Source organism: Aegilops tauschii, chromosome 7, assembly GCF_002575655.3.
Source record: "Aegilops tauschii subsp. strangulata cultivar AL8/78 chromosome 7, Aet v6.0, whole genome shotgun sequence".
NCBI classification, from domain to species: domain Eukaryota; kingdom Viridiplantae; phylum Streptophyta; class Magnoliopsida; order Poales; family Poaceae; genus Aegilops; species Aegilops tauschii.
Window position 1 is genome coordinate 323,925,718 of NC_053041.3, and position 14,562 is coordinate 323,940,279.

The 14,562-nt window shown below is 46.0% G+C and overlaps 1 protein-coding gene across 1 annotated transcript; it reads left to right on the plus strand.

Annotated features, from left to right (window-relative positions):
- The first annotated feature begins 855 nt into the window (after window positions 1-855).
- Window positions 856-12,811, plus strand: LOC109778416 (histone-lysine N-methyltransferase ATXR3). Its single transcript, XM_020336977.4, has 21 exons — window positions 856-1,212; window positions 1,318-3,312; window positions 4,139-4,195; window positions 4,469-5,632; window positions 5,844-6,214; window positions 6,308-6,853; window positions 8,038-8,138; window positions 8,230-9,052; window positions 9,138-9,341; window positions 9,430-9,501; window positions 9,590-9,700; window positions 9,815-9,915; window positions 10,340-10,439; window positions 10,517-10,612; window positions 10,745-10,912; window positions 10,998-11,123; window positions 11,201-11,254; window positions 11,385-11,632; window positions 11,698-11,806; window positions 11,905-12,204; window positions 12,318-12,811. Exons 2-21 carry the CDS (start codon window positions 1,437-1,439, stop codon window positions 12,483-12,485), a joined length of 6,795 nt encoding a protein of 2,264 aa, XP_020192566.1. The 5' UTR covers window positions 856-1,212; window positions 1,318-1,436; the 3' UTR covers window positions 12,486-12,811.
- The last annotated feature ends 1,751 nt before the right edge of the window (window positions 12,812-14,562 follow it).

Genomic DNA, 14,562 nt, shown 5'->3' on the forward strand with positions numbered 1-14,562 from the left:
CACCCCCGCCCACTCTGATGACAGCTGAGGAGGAGGAGGAGCTCGTGAGGCAGGTCATGGAGGACTCTCTCCACACCCATGATGAGGCCTAGTGGCAGGGCCTCGAACAAATGATAGCCTCTCTGCGGCAGGCGACGTCGCTATCCCGGAGTTCGATGTCGTGGTGAAGGAGGAGGCCATGGATGCCGTGCAGCAGGAGGAGGAGCCCACGCCGTGGAACCCGGCGCTCGTCGGCCATAAGTGGTCCTGGACGGAGATTGTCCCGTGCACGCCGCAGCTCGTTCATGGCGAGGCCTGGTCATCGCCCCCACCACAGGAAGAGCTGGTGCATGCGCCAATGCAGCTGCCTCCGGTTGCGCCTCCCGCCTGGCAGGGGCCGCTGGCCCACCTGTGGATGCCCCCACTCTACATCGACCTCACGGGCGACGAGGACGACGACGACGGTACTGAAGGCGACGACGGCTGCGACGGGCTTCTAGTTTTTTTATGTCATTTTAGTTTTTAGTTTGTTTAAGAATGTGCTGGACTGAACTTGAGCTGTTTTATGTAAATATTTAAGGTTTTTAAATTACTTTTCCAGTTCTGTTTGTGTTAGATTTGGCCGAATTTTGCTAGTCTTTTAGGAGGAAAATTTGGGAAGTTTCCAGTTTTATTTGGGTTAGATTTGGCTGAATTTTCTAGTTTTTTAGGAGGACAATTTGGAAAGCGGCAGTCTGATTGGACGCACCTACAGTCGCACGACCGTAAACGAATGGGCGTGTCTGTTTCTAGACGAAATCCGGATAAAATGGACATCTGTTTAGGGTGGTGCCTTGGAGTTGCCCTAGCAACCCCGTCCACGAAATCAATCGAAGCAAAAAAAAAAAAAACACACACACACACACAAGCCCGTCTCCCGTCTCCTTCTCCCATAAGACCGAAGCCGAGGGGAGGTTTTATTACGAACAAACAGGGCATCAAAGCCAGGACCAGGAAGCCAACACACACAAACACACACACACACACACCAACACCCTCCAAGGCCAAGGCGATAGCGAGCGCGAGGGCGCCCCCGCCCGCGTTGGAGACTCGACTCGACGAGAGGGGCCGACGCGGGAAGGGAACCGCCGCGAACCCGGGGAGAGCAAGCTCGCGACGCCTCCGCCGGGAAGGACCGTCGCCGCCGCGGATCTCTCGATCTGAGGAGCCGCGTCTCGATTCCCCGCCCCGCAGGTACGAGCGCTACGATCCGGGGCCGCTTAAATCCGATTTGGTTCAATTCGAATTGCTTCTCATTGCTCTTGATTTGTGCCCTGCTATCTGCTTGCCTGGAATTAGGGTTTTGTGCGCGGCAGCGCCGGAGATGAGCGTGGAGAGCCCTGGGAGAGCCGCCGGGAGCTAGGGTTTTTTTCGCCGTCGGAGCGCTGGACCGCCCCCGACACCCTCCCAGGTTTTCCATGGGAGATGGAGGAGTCGCGTGCGCCGTCCCGCCTCAGCGTGCAGTGGAGGGCTTCCGTGCCGACGCCCTCGTGAGGGGAGAAGCGATGCCAGACAAGGGGGAGAAAGCAGCGCACGGCCACCACCATCACCACCACCACCACCACCGCAAGCACTACTCGGCTTCAGCTGCCGACCTCGAGGAAGGGGAGCTGCTGCTCAATGGAGAGGCAGACAACACACGGGACTTGGACAGGACCATACCTCCCAAGAAATGGCGCAAGTTGCTGCCTTCCTCGCCAGCTGCAGAGTTGGAGCCGGGGGAGATTGTAAGCATGCAATCAGAGCCAACAAGGAAGATAAGGAGGAACGTGGAGCTTGACAAGACTGAGTTTGTGCCTGTGACGCAGAGGAAAGGTAAGTCTGACAAGATCGGGAGAAAGTCTAATAAAGATGTGGTGGAGCCAGCGGAGGTTACTCCACTGGGAAAAAAACGGGACCGGGATCATAGCGGCAAGATATGTTCGTCAGCTCACATCCGCGAGGATGGGAAGAAAGGCACTTCACGGGATTCTGATGAGGAGCCTGGTGAGATTAAGCCAGAGAGCAGCAGCACTGGCAGTGCTAGGAAGAGCCAGGCAGTAGAGCCCGAGAGCAACCACCGCAAACACCAAGCTGAGACATTCACTCAATCAGGGTCAAAAAGTCGAAGGAAGGGAGAGCCGAAGACTTCTTCTGCTGGGAAGCATTTGTCTGGAAGAAATCATGATATCTCGCCGCAAATACGAGATCGGCATGATCGGCTTGAGAGGAGCCCAGGCATCTTGGGACGCTTTCCTCATGACCGCATTCGCCATGAGAGGAGCCCAGGCCGCATGGAGCGCTCCCCACGAGACCGAGACCGTGGTCGTCACTGTGATAACAGAGACCGCAGCCCGTACATTTCACCACGACACAGAGCACGCCAGGCCCATCACAGGGATAACACACCGAGCCGCATTGATTCCCCTCGTGGGAGGACTCAGCACGAGGACATCAAAGACCGAACTCCGCTCTCTCATGATAAATCACCATCTGAACGTGGTCGAACAACTGACAGCCATGAAGCAAGTAAGAAGGGCAGGGGTTCTAAGCTTGAAAGCAACGACCTAGAAAATGTGCCGCACAAAAACAAGTCAATGAAGCAACCAACTAAGAGTAATAGTGGTAGCAACATAAAGAGTGAGGGGAGGATCTCCAAGGGGAAGGCATCCGAGGGCGTTCAATGCACTGAGTTGCTGCCACCACCTCCGTTGCCACCACCGCCGCCGCCTCCGCCTCCACCTCCGCCTTTACCACCTAATATGCCTCCTCCCCTGCCCCCGCCACCAGTACCTGAGCAGCTGAATGATCTCGCTGAAGATGCCTCAATGGAAGAAGACATGGATATCTGTGACACCCCACCTCACACCAGTGAAGCACCTGAACTCAGTACTGAGCCCACTATTATCATGGGGAAGTGGTTTTACCTTGACCAATTTGGTGTTGAGCAAGGACCTTCCAAGCTTGCTGACTTGAAGAAACTGGTAGAAGACGGATATCTTCTTTCTGATCATCTAATAAAGCATGCTGACAGCAATAGATGGGTGACTGTTGAGAATGCAGCTTCACCATTGGTTCCATCTGATATTCCCTCGGTGTATGCGGATCTTTCTTCACAGAAGGTTAGCCCTCCAGAAGCCCCAGGAAATCTGCTCGACGAAGCTCGAGAAGGAGCAGCTTTGTTGGCATGGAGTGCTGAGGATGAAGAGGAAGCTTCTGAAGAACAGAAGGAAGATCTCTACATTGATAATAGGGTCGAGGCACTAATGTATGGAGCTACTATGGTGGATGGACATGAGCTTGATATTCTTGGAGGTAAAAACGTTTCTTTACTTTTTGAGCTGAACATTTAAATGCTTTTTTGATGTTAGTGGGCTGGGCTGGGCGGAGCTTGTTTTTTGGGCTTTTAGGGATTGTTTATTTTCGAGGGATTTTTTTTGTTTTTACAGCTTTTGGGGTTTCCGTTTCGTTATATCCTTTTGGGTTGCAAATTTCAGGGCCCTCACTTTGGTAGTTTGGTTGTGCTCTTGCAGTTTGCACCGAATCTTGGAATGTTTAGGATTTCCACGTGGCTGGGTCTGGGTCTGGGCTCGGGCCTTATATGATGTATTATTCGTCCTCTTTTAGTGCTATTTTTTCGGTTGTAGAATCTTGTCCCTGACCTTGGGTTTTCTTGGATTTTTGTTGCATTTCTAGTTTTAGTACATTTGTATATCCATGATTTCTGTTTTTAGTCCGTCGGTATGAAAAGTGACAATTTCTGTAACTACCCTTGGGAAGTTCTGTATTAAGTCATTATTACATACTTCTGTTTAATTCGGGAAAAATAACAACCATTTGGATCAGGTTGTTTTACACTCTTCTTTGAAGGCAGTTTAAAAAAACAGGTGCTCCCTCCGAGCCATAATATAAGATGTTATTATGGGACTGAGGGAGTAGTAGTTGTGGATGTTAATTTTAAACTTGTATTACGTGGTGTGCAAATATAATCTTTTGAGGGTTGTAAATGCAAGTACAGAGCTTCCACATTGCTATCCTTTTGTTGTTTGGCTTTGATTCTCAGAGCTGTAATTGATGTGTTCCAGCAGTTACCCCTCATGGTTGTACTTATCCGGTGTCTTTCCTTGTTTGGAAATTGCAGAGGTTTTGAATGCACATTTTGAGCCTGTTGATTGGGAAAGGTGTAGTTACCCTGAAGGTATTGGATCAATCTGTGCTTGTTTATCCTTCGTTATTTTTTTACTCTTGCGCATGTTATTTTTTTGAAAGGATGCGCATGTAATTTCTGAAAGCTAGTGTATGTTGCTTTAGTTCTCCAGATGTTACTTGTCCTCTAGATGGGGACACTACGTCTTACTCTGAAAACTAATCATTTACAACATGTACAAGGTGGAATGGTACCACCATCTAGTTCTTTGATCGCCCTTTGTTTTTTTGTTGACATACCGGGGTTTCTGTCTTCTTATGCCAGATTTTCCTAGGTTCCAAGGCCAACCTGCAAGAGATGATGGGATCAACAGAAGCATTGGATTCGTCAGTGGTGTTGGTCCTGTTGGGAGGGAAAAGTTTTATCATAATGTTGAATGTAGCGAGTGGTTTTCTGGTAGATGGTCTTGCAAAGGTGGTGACTGGAAGAGGAACGATGAATTCAACCAAGATAAGCCTTACAGGAAAAAGCTTGTCCTGAATGAAGGCTATGCTCTTTGTCAGATGCTAAAGGGCAATCATGAGGATCCCCGCTGGCACTGCAAGGAAGACCTCTACTACCATGTACCTGCTAAAAAGCTTGATCTGCCACTGTGGGCATTCTCATCAACAGAAGAGGACACTGACAGTGTTGATGATGCCAGTGCTATTATACCTGGAAGGTTGTGCCAGAATCAGATTAGACAACTTCCAAAGGGAGTGAAAGGGATGACGCTTCCAGTTGTTAAGATAAATGCTCGGGTTGTCAAGGATCATTCCTCTATCGAACCATGCATAAAGTCCAGAGCAGCTGAGCGGTCACTTTCTAGATCTTCACGCTCCCAGTCAACTGGAACTGATAGGAATTCTGTTCATGAAGGTTTGTCTCATTTGAAGAAACATCATGAACATGATTTACAAAGTCTGCAGAAGTCCAAGTCTGTTCCAAACATCCCAGAGGACCATGTTTGCACTGTTGAAGAATTGTCAGTCAAACTGGGTGACTGGTACTACATGGATGGAACTGGACATGAGCATGGCCCATTTTCTTACTCTGAGTTGCAAAAGTTAGTTAAAAGGGGCACTATTATTGAACAGAGCAGTGTGTTCAGAAAGATTGATAACATATGGCTTCCAGTTGTTAAGGATATGAAATCTGAGTCTGCTGCTCGCGATGGAGGGCCAGGAAGTTCAGATTCTACTTCTGCTCTTGTGGAGCAGTCCAACACTGTTGTGAACCATGGAGCTGGTAGGTTCCATGAGTTGCACCCCCAGTTTGTGGGTTATACACGTGGTAAGCTGCATGAACTAGTCATGAAGTATTTCAAGAGCAGGGAGCTTACTTTAGCCATAAACGAGGTCTTGGATCCATGGATCGCAGCTAAGCAGCCCAAAAAGGAAATAGAAATGAACTTTCTTAACAATTCAGCTTCAAGGAAAATCCTGCCAGGTATTCCGTCATATCTAGTCTAAACATGCACTATTTCCTTACTTTCTGCCATTAATTGTGCTTCTCAGCTTACCATGATGTTGACTAGTCCTTCCAGTTGCACATGGCACACCTTATGTGAATTTCTATGCTATATTCATGCTATTGTTATAATTATGTCTGTTATGACAGTCGATCTTTGCAACAATACCCTTTTTTGGCATTTCTGCAGAAGATGCTGGGTCTGTAAAAAGGGCAAGGCTGCTACCTAATCAAAGTGACGAAGATATCAATATGTATGAGGACATCCTTGCCAGTCAGAATGATGACTGCTCTTTTGAAGACTTATGTCATGATGCTGCTCTTGTTGAAGAGAACTCTACTAATTCCGTAGCTGGAAGTGACAGCTGGGGTTTACTGAATGTGCATGTGTTAGCAAGAATCTTCCATTTTCTGAGGGCGGACATGAAATCACTGATTTCTTCTGCAGCTACCTGTAAGCTCTGGAACACTGGTGTTCAGTACTACAGGAACACATGTAGATTTGTTGATTTGTCTTCTGTTGGCCTTCAGTGCACCGATTCTGTGTTTCATGGTATTATGGTATGACTCCCTTTTCTGTTTAAACTTTGAGATGTTATTTTTGTCATCTTCAAAGTTTCAACTTCTGACTCAAATTATTGATCTCCCTTTCAGGCTGGTTATGAGAAGCAAAATATAAGAACACTGATTTTAGTTGGGTGTTCAAATCTGAGCTCTCTTGCCCTTGGGGAAGTACTAGTGCAGTTTCCGAACATATGTTATGTGCACATTCAGGGTTGCAGTCAACTATGGGATATGAAAAGCAGATTTCACCATATTAAATGGATTAAGAGCTCTTTGAATCCTGAGGAGTCACTCCAGAAAATTAAAAGCCTGAAGCAGATAGATGATGGAAACGATTATGCATCCAAAGTTGCAAGGAACTTGACCAGTCAGCTGGGTGGTTCTGATGAACTTGACGGCTATTTTGCTGATATCTCAAATAGAGAGAATGCCAATCTTTCCTTTGGGCAAGGTTTCTATAAACGATCAAAATGGCTTGATGCTAGAAAGTCCTCTGCTGTTTTGTCGAAGGATGCACAACTAAGGCGTTTGATGCAGAGGAAGGCCGAGAATAGCTACCGGAAGATGGAAGAGTTTGTCATCAATAGATTGAGAGAAATCATGAAGAGCAGCAGATTTGATTTCTTCATTCCAAAGGTACATGACTTGCTCATGTTATAAGTTTTGCAAAAGTAAAAATTGAGCCTACTTAGAAGTTGAAGAAGTTGTGAGGCTAGCAGATACAACAACAACAACAACAACAACAACAACAACAACAAAGCCTTTACTAAACCTAACCATGTTGTGAGGCTAGCAGATAGAGGGCAAGAAAAAAAACTTATGCACTTTTACTAAACCTAACCATGTTGCAGAGGGAGATGTAAAGATTAAGTGTTCCAATGAGCATCGAGGATATACCTTTGTCTTTCTTCAATAGCTGTCTTCTTCCTTGGCAATGATTGTTTCATCTTCTCTTCCTTAAAAAAGGTCAGCGGCCTCAAAGCAGATAAGATCCTAAGATGCGACAATGACCCAATCATCTTTCAAAGAACACCGGGATTACCTTGCAAACGAAAGAGGGAGGCTAATGGAAAAAATGTAGAACATTCTTAAGACTGGATTTAAGGAAACGCTTAGCCAAGGGGAGCTTATGTTGAATTACAGGTAGAAATGGTGTCTGCATGGCAGAATTTGTTCAGCCTGTCAACAAACTTACATGTTCCCGCTCCACATCTGGGATCTGCTTCTGTGTCCTCCAAATCATCCATCGCCTTCCTCATCTCCCCCACTTTGCCAGTCCTCTCCGTACATCCAGCAAACTTGTCTGCATCCTCTACACCATTTCATCAAATTTGGCTGTCAATTCCTCATCTAACTCACATTATCTCCCTGCTCACCTTGTCCACCGTACCGATTGTTCTTCCGTCCTTTCCATTACTCAATTGCACCGTGACACTGGCATCAATGCCATCCAACTTCACACCATTGTGACAACCGTTGTAGGTCCAGGTCTCTTAGCAGTACTGCCACAAGATGATGCCGGTGTGCTACGCATGCTGCATGCAGCATCCTCCTTCCCTTCAAGCGAGTCCGTCCATATTTTGACATGTCGCTAGGAAAGGCCTCATTGACTGGTGTACTATGCAGTAGACATGATACATCTTGAGCAACTTGTAGAGTATCACCAACATGAACCTTATTTTCATGAATCCTTTCCACCATGCACATGAATTGACTATTCAATACAGTATCCATTCCATCCAGGATATCCCTGGCATCAGTGGGTGATTTAACTGGTTGAGTCTCTGACATTTTTCACTAACAATATCTTTGTTTTACAGGTTGCAAAAATTGAAGGTAGGTTGAAAAGTGGATATTATGCTCGGCATGGCTTTAGTTCTCTCAAGAACGATATTCGATCTATGTGCCGTGATGCATTGAGGTAAAGTTGCTCAGTCTAACTGAGTTGAAGGTTTGCAGAGCAGGGTAAGTTTGTGATATTGCATTTTCTCACATTTGATTTGCTACTACAGATATAAAGGCCGAAGTGATTTGGGAGATATGAAGCAAATTGTTGTGTCCTTTATCCAGTTAGCAAAGAGACTCGGTAACCCACGATTGATTTCTGAGAGAGATGGAGCAGCAGCCCAGAAGGACAATTCTGACACGAGTCAATATTCTTCAGACGCAAAATTAAAAAAGAAACAAAATAAAACTACGGGGGAAAGAAGGGGAGCAAACTGGGCTACTGCCTCTGCTGGTGCAGATGCTTCATCCCGTGCCTTTGACCGTGAAATTAAAAGAAGCCTCTCTAAATTAAAGAAAATGGATGTTGATTCTGGGAGTGAGACATCTGATGATGATGATGGATACTCTGAAGGTGATGAAACTGAGAGTGAAACTACTGTTTCTGATACAGAGAGTGACCTTGACTCAAATTCTGCAGCATGGGACTTAAGGGGAAATGGTATGAAGTTGTTTGAATCTGGTGACTCTGTCGGGGATGATCGTGGATGGGGTGCTCGCATGACAAAAGCAAGCCTTGTCCCTCCTGTTACTAGGAAGTACGAAGTGATTGAGAAGTACCTTATTGTAGCAGATGAGGAGGAAGTACAACGAAAAATGCGGGTTGCTTTACCTGATGACTACTCTGAGAAGCTGCTCTCGCAGAAGAATGGTACTGAAAATTTGGAGATTCCAGAGGTTAAGGATTATCAACGTAGAAAGGTACCTGGGGATGAAGTTCTTGAGCAAGAAGTATACGGCATAGATCCATACACACATAATCTCCTGCGTGACATTATGCCAGCCGACGTTAGCTTGTCATCTGCTGACAAACATACCTTTATTGAGGAGGTATTGTAACTGACAAAGACTTTTTTTTTTCATTTTAGTTCATTTGCTGGGATGCTTTGGACTCACTTAGATATTGTGATTGCAGCTGCTTCTGAATACTTTGAATAAGCAGGTTCGGGATTTCACTGGTTCTGGAAATACTCCTATGGTTTACCCCCTTAAACCTGTCATCGAAGAAATCCAAAAGTCTGCAGAGGAGAGTGGTGATAGACGAACTGCAAAGATGTGCCTTGGAATGCTGAAGGCCATGAGGAGCCGCCCTGAACATAACTATGTTGCTTATAGAAAGGCATGCATTCAGCAACACCTTATTCATTAATGTTTGCATACCATCATAACTAGATGGTCCTATTTTAACTTTCCGCATGTTCTTTCAGGGTCTTGGAGTTGTTTGCAACAAAAAGGGTGGATTTGGCATGGATGACTTTGTTATTGAGTTCTTCGGGGAGGTGTGTTCTAACTGTATATCCAGTGTTTCTAGAATTAATCCATATCATATGAAATCACAATGTATTTATATATTTGTAACCTTTGCAGGTTTACCCTTCTTGGAGATGGTATGAGAAGCAAGATGGTATTAAACATATACAAAACAACAGTGAAGATCAAGCTCCTGAGTTTTATAACATTATGTTAGAAAGACCAAAGGTATTTAACGTTTTAAATTTTTTGATGCCATCCAAGTATCTAATCTGTGAGTGAAGCCATCGTGAGCAAGGGTTATTACAGATGACTGATCTTTTGCCTTTGTTATGATGAAAGGGGGACCGTGATGGATATGACTTGGTTTTTGTTGATGCTATGCACAAGGCTAACTATGCGAGCAGAATCTGTCATTCATGTAACCCCAACTGTGAAGCAAAGTAAGCCCATTAATCTCCAGATTTTTACGACACAATGATTTCCTTTTTCACTACACATGACTCTATGCTATCTGTTTTCAGTGTTGACCTGAATTTCTGTTACACCCATTTGTGAAAGAGGTTCACTGATCCAAAGTTCAAGCATATACTTTTTAAATGATCAACATTGATAGGAGCTTGACTTTGCTGTTGTGCAAGTCCTTTACCTTTATACAACTACTTTGTCATTCCTCCGTTCTTCAAAAGTTTTATGAATTTTTGTCATCGTTTTATCATGTGGTGGTTAATGCATGTGCATTAGAACTTCAATAGCGAATGAGCAAAACTATTCCTGTGTTTTTCCGTGTTTAATGCGTTAAGCATTTGCAGGTATTTTTTCTCACACTTCTTATACTAACTAGTGCTCCTTAATTTTATTTTCCAGAGTGACTGCTGTGGATGGTCAATACCAGATTGGAGTCTACACTGTTAGGCCGATTGCAGAAGGCGAGGAAATCACTTTTGATTACAACTCTGTAACTGAGGTGAGCATCACATTGTGTTCCTGCATAAGCTACGTTTTAAGTTACACTATTTTAAGTTTACATTCTTGTTCTGCTAGAGTAAGGAAGAGCATGAAGCATCAGTTTGCCTCTGTGGAAGTCAAGTATGCCGGGGCAGCTATTTAAATTTTTCTGGAGAGGGAGCTTTCGAGAAGGTAAACTTTTGCAAGCATTCTGGTTGATGGTTCAAGGGTGACTGTGGTTTACCTAATTCCTAAACACTATTTTACTTATTTATTTTGCATCATTTTGACATAATCACATCCGCTAACTTCATCGTCAACCAGGTGTTAATGGAATTCCATGGTGTGCTTGATCGACACAGTTTGCTGCTACAGGCTTGCGAAGCAAACACTGTCTCCCAGCAAGACTTGATTGACTTGGGTAGAGCTGGTCTTGGTACCTGTTTGCTTGCTGGTTTGCCTGGGTGGCTTGTTGCTTACACGGCCCAGCTGGTAATTTGTAGTTCTCTTGTTCAATTTCTCTTCCGATGCGATAACCAGTTTCTGTGCTCATGGCAACTTTTCATGTAAATGAAAGGTGCGGTTTATATTCTTCGAGAGGCAGAAACTTCCTAATGAGATCTTTAAGCACAACATGGAAGAGAAACGCCAGTTTTTTACAGATATAAATATGGATTCCGAGCGGAATGATGCTGAGGTTCAGGTAGATGCTGATGGCTTGGCTTCACCTCGTGTTTCTTTGACTTGCATGATTTTATCTAATTCTGTCTCTACACGCAGGCTGAGGGTGTATTAAATTCTAGATTACAGCATTTAACTCATACACTTGATAAGGTGGGTAATTATTTTTAATTACTTGGAACTTGTTCTGCAGTAGCAAAAATTATATATTATCATTGATAAACCCAATGAGAATCTTTTGCTTGATCTTTCTATTGAATTTTTTACGATATGTTATCTTTAGGTAAGGTATGTTATGAGATGTATATTCGGGGACCCCAAGAATGCCCCCCCTCCTCTGGTGAGGCTTACCGGGAGAAGTCTAGTGTCTGCCATCTGGAAAGGGGAAGGCTCATTAGTTGATGAGCTCCTTCAGTCAATTGAACATCATGTTGACGAAGATGTACTTACTGATCTCAAGGACAAAATTCGGCTTCATGATCCATCTGATTCTGAAGACATCGAGGGAGACATCCGAAATTCTCTGTTATGGTATGTTTGAAATCTGACTCCTCAGCTCTAATTATCCAAATTTGGATGCTGACTCCCTTCTACAGGTTGCGTGATGAGTTGAGAACTCTTTCATGCACATACAAGTGCCGTCATGACGCAGCTGCTGATTTGATTCACATGTATGCTTACACAAAGTGTTTCTTCAGAGCCCGAGTAAGCAAAAGCTTTCTGTCTTTCTCTCAGTCGTGAAACAAATGCTTGTGATTTTGTTTATCTGTACTTGAAGCTGACCCAACTAACACCACGTACAGGACTACAAGACCGTAAAGTCTCCACCAGTTCATATCAGTCCTCTCGATTTAGGTCCCAAATATGCTGATAAACTGGGACCAGGTTTCCAGGAGTACAGCAAGACGTACCCAGAGAACTATTGCTTAGCACAGCTTATCTATTGGTACAGCCAGAATGCAGAACCCGAATCTAGACTGACAAGAGCTAGAAAGGGTTGTATGTCATTACCAGATGTGTCCTCTTTCTATGTAAAGTCTGTAAAGCCAACTCAAGAGCGGGTTTATGGCACCAGAACTGTGAGATTCATGCTATCACGGATGGTAAGTGCTACTTCTTCAAGATTAATGCATTTGTCTGATGGCGTGTTTTCTAGTGGCTGTTGTGGTTCGACTTGGTCACAAATGTAATGACGTTGTTGATGGTTGATTGACAGGAGAAACAGGCCCAACGCCCATGGCCGAAGGACCGGATATGGGTGTTCAAGAGCGACCCAAGATTCTTTGGCACTCCAATGATGGATGCTGTGCTGAATAACAATTCTCCTCTTGATAAGGAGATGGTGCATTGGCTAAAGACAAGATCGAACGTTTTCCTAGGGTAGTCAAAAGGATAGTAGGCAGAGGGCATTGGTTTTTCTCTTCGGAGATTTTAGTCAACGACATTCTTTTTTTCCTACTCACCTTACCTACCTAATCATGGGAGATAGCTTTTAGATGGCAGGTTGTACAGTCACCACTCCCTCCCTACCTACCTAGCTGTAGAGATGTATTCGATTAATAACTGATAGATCACAGATCATCATCGATTGGATGTAGCGTCTTTTCCTGTTGCATAGAATTGTTCGCCTGCTTGTGGGCTGATGTACATGTAAATGCGAAACAGATGCAATCTTAAATTCAGCAATGTGTTACAGCTTGCGGTGCTGCATTTCTGTCTCCCTTGAGCGATTGTGCTAACACAAAAATTACATGTTTCTCATTTTATTGAGTTTTTTCTCTTCGCGTGGAAAAACTTGTATTACTCGTCAAATGTTGTTGCAATCATTGTTGCATAGCTGTGCAACACCCATAGGTCGCCATATACTTGCCGTTTTAGAGATTTTAATACAGATGTACATAGACATATTTTAAGTGTAAATTCACTCATTTTGCTTTGTATGCAATTCATATTAAAATCTCTGAAAGGTCTTATATTCAGCAATGGAGGGAGTAGCAACTAGACTAAACAATCTAGCATAACTAGCCATAAAATGGCTTACAGAGTTCTATCAACGTCGAACATGAGTAAAACAAGTTTCTCTTTCTAACAGCTTCGGTTTGATCTTTCGAACTAAGAAGACATATCTTGATCTATCTTAAACAAGTTTCTCTTTCTAACAGCTTCGGTTTGATCTTTCGAACTAAGAAGACATATCTCGATCTATCTTGCTTCTCATTTTTCATCATATTATGGCTTCCATACAATCATATTCCACATGAAGCGAAAGATTGTTCTATTGCATAGCGAGGGAAATTCCTGCAGAAAGAGCATTTAGTTCTGTTTCAAGCACATCATGGGATGATAAAAGATATGACAAGCGGTAAATATGATCTTCCCTTAAAGCATCTTCAATAGATGGTTCAAATGTAAAAACAACTAACTTGAGGCCAAAAACGCAGCTCAAACAGACGGTTTATATGTAAAAAAAATTGGACCGCGGCCTCCTCGTAATGTAAAATATAACACCTCGCGATGCAAATTTACATCACGAGGTGCATCTGGTCCAAAACCAGCCGCCGCCCGCGAACGCCCAACCGCCACTTCATTTCCTTTCCCGCCGCCTCCACACCCCGCCGCCGCCCCGCCGCACGCCGCTCGCATCAGATCCAGCGCCGCCCCGCCCCCCCGCCGCTGTTTCCACGCCGCCCCGCCGCCTGCCCGCCGCGGATCCGGCCCCGCCGCCCGCCGCTGTTTCCACGCCGCCCCGCGCCCGCCCGCCCGCCGTAGCTCCGTCCGCCACCGCCCCGCACGCCGCCGCCGCCCCGCAGATCCGCCCCGCCCGGCTCCGTCCGCCACCGCCCCGCCCGCCGTACCTCCGTCCGCCACCGCCCCGCACGCCGCCGCCGCCGCCCCGCAGCTCCGCCCTGCCCGGCTCCGTCCGCCACCGCCCTGCATGCCGCCACCGCCCCGCAGCATCGCCCCGCCCGGCTCCGTCCGCCACTGCCCCGGCCGCACGCCGCCGCCGCTCCACCGCTCTCCGATGGCTCCGAAAAAGACGCCGAAGGGCAAGTCGGGCTTCTTCGGCGTGAGGCAGAAGCCCTCCGGTAACTGGGGCGTGGAGTTCTCCGACGCCGGAAGGCGTTGGTGGATCGGCACGTACCCCTCCGCCCACGAGGCCGCGCGTGCCTACGACGTGGCGGTGTGGCGTGCCGAGAGGCCTCGGTCGCACCTCAACTTCCAGAGATCGAGAGTCGAGCGGAAGCGGAGATGCTTGTGCCGCAGGGCATCAACATGAAGGAGCTCACGACGAAGAAGTAGAAGACGAAGAAGCCGTCGGTTGTCGTCAGTGCTGGCGAGACCGACGAGGAGGCGATGGCGAGGTTTGCTCGGGAGCATCCGGAGTACGTCCAGGCCGAGCTGGGAGTACTACTGGAAGCGTGAGGCGGAGCAGAAGAAGAAGGGGCCGAAGAAGGAGGACG

What these genes read in the sequence shown, in the direction of transcription:
- LOC109778416 (XM_020336977.4), top strand. Translation starts at nt 1,437, where the DNA reads ATGGGAGATGGAGGAGTCGCGTGCGCCGTCCCGCCTCAGCGTGCAGTG. An exon ending in AACATACCTTTATTGAGGAG is followed by an intron (nt 9,053 to 9,137) that starts GTATTGTAACTG and finishes TTGTGATTGCAG; the next exon opens with CTGCTTCTGAATACTTTGAA. An exon ending in ACTATGTTGCTTATAGAAAG is followed by an intron (nt 9,342 to 9,429) that starts GCATGCATTCAG and finishes ATGTTCTTTCAG; the next exon opens with GGTCTTGGAGTTGTTTGCAA.